Genomic DNA, 7,082 nt, shown 5'->3' with positions numbered 1-7,082 from the left:
ATGAGCTCCTTCGCCCCCACACTGCTGCTGATCACTGTCGGCTTGCTTCACGCATCGCCACCCGCCGGAGCGGCTCGCGGCAGCCTCACTCGGGGCGCCGCCATCGCCGTTGAGGACCATGCCACTGACTTCCTGGTGTCCCCCGACGGCACGTTCGCCTGCGGGTTCTACAACGTGTCCCCCACCGTCTCCGTCTGGTTCGCGCGCGCCGCCGGCCGCACCGTGGTCTGGACCGCCGCGCCCGCGCGCCCCGTGCACAGCAGGGGCGCCCGCCTCGCCCTTGACCGCCGCGGCGGCGCGCTCGTCCTCACGGACTACGACGGCGCCGTGGTGTGGAACTCCACCACCGCCCAGACGGCGGCGCGCGCCCGGCTCCACGACACGGGCAACCTGGTGCTCGAGGACGCCGGCGGCAACACGCTGTGGCAGAGCTTCGACAGCCCCACGGACACGCTGCTCCCGGCGCAGCGCTTCACGGCGGCGAGGCACCTGGTGTCGCGCGGCGGCAGGGGCAGGCTGCTCGCCGCCGGCTACTACAGCCTGGGCTTCAGCGACTACGCCATGCTCTCCCTCTTCTACGACAACCACAACTTCTCCAGCATCTACTGGCCCAACCCCTACAACAACTACGTCGCCAACAAGCGCAAGATCTACAACTTCACCCGCGAGGCCGCGCTCGACGCGCTCGGCCAGTTCCTCTCCAGCGACGACGCCGGCTTCGTCGCCGACGACCTCGGCGCCGGCGTCAGGAGGCCCCTGACGCTGGACGCCGACGGCGACCTCAGGCTGTACAGCCTTGACGCGGCGACGGGGGCGTGGACGGTGGCGTGGATGGCGTTCGGCAACCGCTGCATCATCCACGGCGTCTGCGGCGCCAACGCGGTGTGCCTCTACGCGCCCGCGCCGGCGTGCGTCTGCGCGCCGGGGCACGAGCGCGCCGACCCCGGCGACTGGACCATGGGATGCCGGCCGGTGTTCCGGCACGACTGTTCGCGGCCGACGAAGCTGGTGGCGCTGCCGCACACCGACTTCTGGGGCTACGACCTCAACGACGGCGAGATCATTCCGTTCGACACGTGCGCGCAGAGGTGCCTGGGCACCTGCGCGTGCATGGCGTTCCAGCACAAGCAGAACATGGAGTGCTACCTCAAGAGCGTCCTCTTCAACGGCAGGACGTTCCCGGGTTTGCCGGGGACCGTGTACATCAAGGTTCCAGCCGACTTTGACATGCCGGAGTTCCAAGTGCATCAATGGCGGGAGCACGGTGGCGCCCTTGCCATCGATGAAGACATCCCCCGGTGTGACATCGGCAATGGTGGTGCAGAGGTCCTCCTTCATGTCTCCCCCGATAATGGCGCGACAGATGTGGGGAAGCCACTGTGGCCGTACTTGTACGGATTCCTCTCGGCGATACTCGTCGTCGAGGTGGTCATCATCGGGTTCGGCTGCTGGCTCTTCTCTAGCAAGGGTCTCTTCAGGCCATCAAGGGTGTGGGCAGTTGAGGAAGGCTACAAGCTGATCACCAGCAACTTCCAGAGGTACACCTACTCGGAGATCAAGAGAGCCACCGGCAACTTCACCGACGTCATCGGCAGCGGCGGCTCCGGCGTCGTTTACAAGGGGATCCTGGAGGACGACAGGGTAGTGGCCGTCAAGGTGCTCAAGAACGTGAGCCAGAGTGAGCAAGAGTTCCAGTCCGAGCTGAGTGTGATAGGAAGGATCTACCACATGAACTTGGTCAGGATGTGGGGGTGCTGCTCTGAGGGAAAACACAGGATTCTGGTCTCTGAACACATTGAAAATGGGTCACTTGCAGAGATGCTGTTTGACATGGAGAAGGCATCGGACACTGTTCTTGATTGGAATCAACGTTTTCAGATCGCTTTAGGCGTCGCAAAAGGACTAGCATACCTTCATAGTGAGTGCTTGGAATGGATCATCCACTGTGACATGAAGCCTGAGAACATACTTCTGGACAAGGATTTGGGGCCTAAGATAACCGATTTCGGGTTGGCGAAACTGCTGAACCGAGACGGTTCCGATGCGGATCTGTCCCGGATTAGGGGAACCAGAGGGTACATGGCCCCAGAGTGGGTGTCATCTAGCTTGCCGATCACAGAAAAGGTTGATGTGTATAGCTATGGAGTGGTGCTACTTGAGCTGGTGAAAGGGGTTAGGATTTCAGAATGGGTGGTCCATGGGGTTAAGTTTGCTGACATGGATACTAGGATGGTTGCTAAGGCAATCCATGAGAAGATGGAAAACGGCGAGCAGGAAAGATGGGTGAAGGATCTCATCGACCATCGACTGAAGGGTGAATTTGATCATGTGCAAGCCAAGGCGATGCTTAGGATCGCCATTTCATGCCTGGAGGAAGATAGAGGCAAGCGCCCCAACATGAGCACTGTTTTGCAGGCACTCATGTCAGTTGGAGATGAAGCAAGGTGACAGTCTTGTTTTTGCTGTCGGTCCATGTGTTCGTTGAACTGAAATCTTTATCGTCAATACAGTACTCTGACGTCGGTTAGCTTATATACTGTAATTATTTTAGGTTGCTAATTTTCTCTAGAGGGCTAACATTGCATTGTGTTGAACTACAGGGTTTGTTATGAATGCTTCTATTGCTATTCGCCAAGGCTTTCCCTCTTTTTTCTTTGGCATTGTAATAATCACAACTACTTGCCGTTTACGGCTAAAGGCAAAAGATTATTCTCACAGAACTCGTGACTCACGAGTCAATGCTTAAACAAAATTGCCACTTGCAAGTCGCAACCAAAGAAATCATACTCGGTTACTCGGGTTGCTCAAAAGCAACTAGCTGTAAGAGAGCGCAGAGACCTCGAGGGGCACCTTATTCTGATTACCCCAAGACCATTTGTTCACAAAGTCAGCGCTAAAGATCAGCACCTAGAAGAGTTGACTAAGAGTAAAATTCAAGTTTTATACTATCACAGAGCTCTGCGTTGTTGTCGGCAAGTGGTGTGAACGTGGGATGGCGTGTGAGGTGGAGCTTCGGCTCCGGCTCCGGATCCACCAAACGGCCGGGGTGGCTTCAGCTGCCGTGGCAGAGGAGCCGGAGCCATTTTTGCCTTGCATGCGGGAGCTGCTAAAACCAGCTCTCCGCTAGCGGCTCCGGCTCCACACGCGCAGCGGCGCACCAGAAGTCCCGCCAAACGCGGGTCTGGCTAGTTTGCGGGCGACCGTAACTTTTGACCCGTACGGTCGATTTCCTGACAGTTTTTTTATTTTTAGTAACTTTTTTGCCGTTTTGTGATAAAAAATTTTCTAAGAAAATTTTCAAAGGGAAAAATTGAGGAAGGAAAAAAATTTGACGAGAAAAATTGGGAAGAAAAAATTTCAAGGAACAAAATAAAATTGAGGAGAAAACTTTTACATTGAAAACGAAAAAACTTTGATAATTTTTTTTTGCATTCAAACGAAAAGAAAAAAGCTCGGATAAAAAAATTCATCCAAAATCAAAAGAAAAAATTCAGAAAAAATTAGTGAAAATTTTTTTGCAAAAAAAAAATTTACCTGCGCGCGGCGAGCCGCCGCTCCCCCTGCTCCGCCACCCGAGACGCACCTGCGGCCGTGGCTTGCAAGCGCCCGTAGGGCGGGCTAGAGCGGAAGAGGCCCCCGACGCCTCCGCGCATGGTGGCCATCTCGAGGTCGGCGAGATCCGCGGCCCGCGACTGCAGGCCGGAGCAGCACCCGCCATTGCCCGCCAGTAATGTACCCTAAGTTTACATACTTCACTACCCTATTACAAGTATTCTACTATCCGAGACTGCTGTCTTTAGAGGTCCCGGGCTCCCTTCTAGTATAAGGCTTGGTTCCTTGCACCTTACTGTGAGGTCCGGTGACATATTTCATCGGTTTGTCAGCAACGACTCAAGTCCACTCCGGCGGCCCGCTCCGGCGGAGACCGCTCGCCACGGTCGACTCAAGTCCACTCCGGTGGCCCGCTCCGGCGGAGACCGCTCGCCGCGGTCGACTCAAGTCCACTCCGGTGGCCCGCTCCGGCGGAGACCGCTCGCCACGGTCGACTCAAGTCCACTCCGTGGCCCGCTCCGGCGGAGACCGCTCGCCACGGTCGCCAAGAGCCGGGTCCGGGAAGTAGTGCTTGCTCCCTGAGCGATCCGAGGTCTATGTAGCCTCTTAGATTGGTTCCGTACCCTAAGCCTACACCTTCGTCGCCCTGTGGAGAGCGCTCTAGTACATGAACCTGGCAACAGGTGTACCGGCCTCAGGGGTCCAGAGCGCCCGCTCTCAGCATTAGCACACCGACGCAATCAAGTTTGCGTGGAAGCACATCACGGTAGTGGCCCCACCTGCGGGTTCGTACCTCTCCCGAGGTGGGCCCGGGGGCCACTGTCGGTACCCCAGGACTGGGGTACCCCCTCTTGCTGTGTCTAGGCAAGAGCCCTGTGGTCATCCTTGACTACATCCGAACAGCCGGACCCCTGCGGTCTGGAGCCCTGTTCACCTGACAACGGTCCCGGACCCGTCCCCCGGCTGGAAAAGGTCCGGGAGCACCACGTGTTCCGTTAGAAGCAGGCGTTCAGCCCGAACAACCGGAGACTCCGGACCTCCCATGGAGGTCCGGACCCCCGCGGAGTCCCGGACCCCCCATAGGGGTCCGGGACCCCCTGTATAGTAACCGGACCCCTCACCAAGGGAAGGAATCGACACCCCTCCCCGGGGTAGTCCGGAGCCGACACGTATCTACAAGCACAGACACGTATACAAGGCCGCTTGGTCTCCATACTAAGTCTCACCTACCACTGCATTCATTGTGGTAGGTGGACGTCCGCATTGATGTAGTAGAAGCCAAGGCGGTTCTTTGGCCAGGGGACACTATTGATCGCGTATTACCAAGACGTATGGTGGAGCTACTGGCGCCGCCCACGCCGCGCCTGTCAGTCTGCCATGACAGTTGGATACGACGGCTCGGCTTCTGCCATTATGACGCCTGCATAATAGCCTCAACAAGCCACGCCGCAAGCTACGTTTCCCCAACGGGCACCTTGCTGACGGGACAAGAGAAGACCTCCCTTAGTCAGAGGGTCAGCAGGGCATGGAAGCATATCGGAGAAAAGATTCACAACTACTGTAGCCATTTAAGTACTCTGCGCAGTATGCTACACAGTCACGTTGGGCCCACTTGTCGGGGGCTCAACGTCCTATGTATCCGCACCCCTTGGTCTATAAAAGGGGGCGCCCATTAGAAGAAAACTCGGGCTGGGGGGAAGGCCATGGCCCGGCAGAGGATAGGTTCATACTCAACCAAGGACAATACTACTCCCAGTGGATGTAGGGTATTACGCTCCGGCGGCCCGAACCACTCTAGATCGTGTGTTCTTGTGTGCTTGTCTCAGTGCTAGATTAGCCCAACCGCCTTGAACTTCCCCAAGTACTCCCTCACAGGGAATAGGCGGGTGCGTTCCGCCACCCGGCTGTGGGTACCCTAAAATCCCCACGACAGAATCGTCCGCTTCCCACGGTTTGGGACTGCTTAACCCTTCTGTCACATAGAGTAAGAAGTGGAAGATGATGATGATGAGGAAGATGGTTGGTTGGATGATGAAAGATAATTGTTTCCCACCATGTATGCTTTTGGATAGATGCTCACCTAGAATGGTTAATTGAACTAGAACCTAAAAGCTAAAATTTGAAATTAAGGATCTACTATTTACTGCTTTTCGGCAAACAAACCCCTCAAGCCAAAAGCCTTGCATATCTAGATAAAGTGCTAAGTATACCCTTAGTCGGGTAAGCCTTGCTGAGTATTAGTATACTCAGCCTTGCTTGTGGCTTTGTTTTTCAGGTGGTACATTTGAGGAGGGATGATTTCATGTACGGGCTTCATCATGACGTCTTGTTTCGTCGCTAGCTTATCGTTTGTTTTCCGTCACTCTTGAACTCTGGTGTCTTTTTATAAATTCAAACTCGGTTTGTAATAATAATAATTCAATTTTATACTCTGTGCTGTAAAATTTGTGGAATGTTAAATTCTCTGGACTGCTTTGTCGATCCTGTTTCAAGTGGTTTAATCGGGATTTTACCTGACAGCACTGCTGGATTACTCCGTTTTAAGTGCGTGTTAACCCTAGTTACTGTTTCGGTGATGGTTATCGCACTTAAGCTGGATTAATTTGGGCGGGGCTGCCACAGCAGGCCAGCTCGAGCTCCCCGCCCGCATCGGCCCCCGGCGGGATGGGGAGCAGGGGGCGGCCGGATCCGCCCGCACTGCCCCCGGCGGGATGGGGAGCAAGAGGCGGTGGGATCTGCCCGCACCCCCCCCCCCCCCCCGCGGCGAGATGGGGAGGTGGCGGCGCGGGCCTCCCGGAGGCAGCAGTGGCGGAGGCCGAGCCCTGCGACGGCGGGGCCTCCCGGCGGCGGAGGCGGAGGCCGAGCCCTACGCGCGCGGGCCGGGGGGCCGGTGCGCGGGAGGGAGGCAGGAGGGAGGGAGGCGGGGCCGGCGCGCACGGCGGCCGGGTCTAGGCGGAGGTGGATTTGCAATTAGCACTGCTATTGGAGTACTTTATAAAAAGTGTCTCTTCTCGTCACTGTACACTGAAGGCAAACTCGCTTTGCCTCTCCAAAATGCCAATCGGCTGTTGGAGTCAGTCTAAGTGGCCATGAGCGAGTGAACCACGTGAACCGCAGGTCCGCAGCAACCCACGAGTGCCAACAGTCGGCAATCTGCGACCGCCCCACATGCACCCCACCCCGTACTTTTTGCATTTTAGCCTTTTTTTAAAGAATTCAGACTCTTTTAGAAATGATTTGCATTTTTAGACCCTGAGAGTCGGCGCCACGAATCGTGGCGCTGAGGTAACACGTCTCGGCGCCATAAATATTTACCATTAAATTTACGTGGTGTTAATGTGACCGCTATCTGGGCGCCATAGCTGATGACGCTGAGCTCAGCGTCACACCCTATGGCGCCGAGTTGTCACATGTGACCAGCCGGGGCTCTGCCAGCGCGCGGCGCACTGACACGGGAACTAGCCGCGGCATGGGGCCACGTGCAGCGGTACAGGCGCACAGCAGCTGTACTCGACAATCCAAGGGGCAGC

At 56.5% G+C, this 7,082-nt stretch overlaps 1 protein-coding gene across 1 annotated transcript; it reads left to right on the top strand.

Annotated features, from left to right (window-relative positions):
* On the top strand, positions 1–2,669 carry LOC120667193 (putative receptor protein kinase ZmPK1). The gene has a single exon (XM_039947257.1). It carries the CDS (start codon positions 1–3, stop codon positions 2,446–2,448), a length of 2,448 nt encoding a protein of 815 aa, XP_039803191.1. The 3' UTR covers positions 2,449–2,669.
* The last annotated feature ends 4,413 nt before the right edge of the window (positions 2,670–7,082 follow it).

This window comes from Panicum virgatum, chromosome 3N, assembly GCF_016808335.1.
Source record: "Panicum virgatum strain AP13 chromosome 3N, P.virgatum_v5, whole genome shotgun sequence".
Classification (NCBI taxonomy): Eukaryota; Viridiplantae; Streptophyta; class Magnoliopsida; order Poales; family Poaceae; genus Panicum; species Panicum virgatum.
Note: the sequence above shows the minus strand (reverse complement) of the source record. Positions and strands in the feature narration are given on the sequence as shown.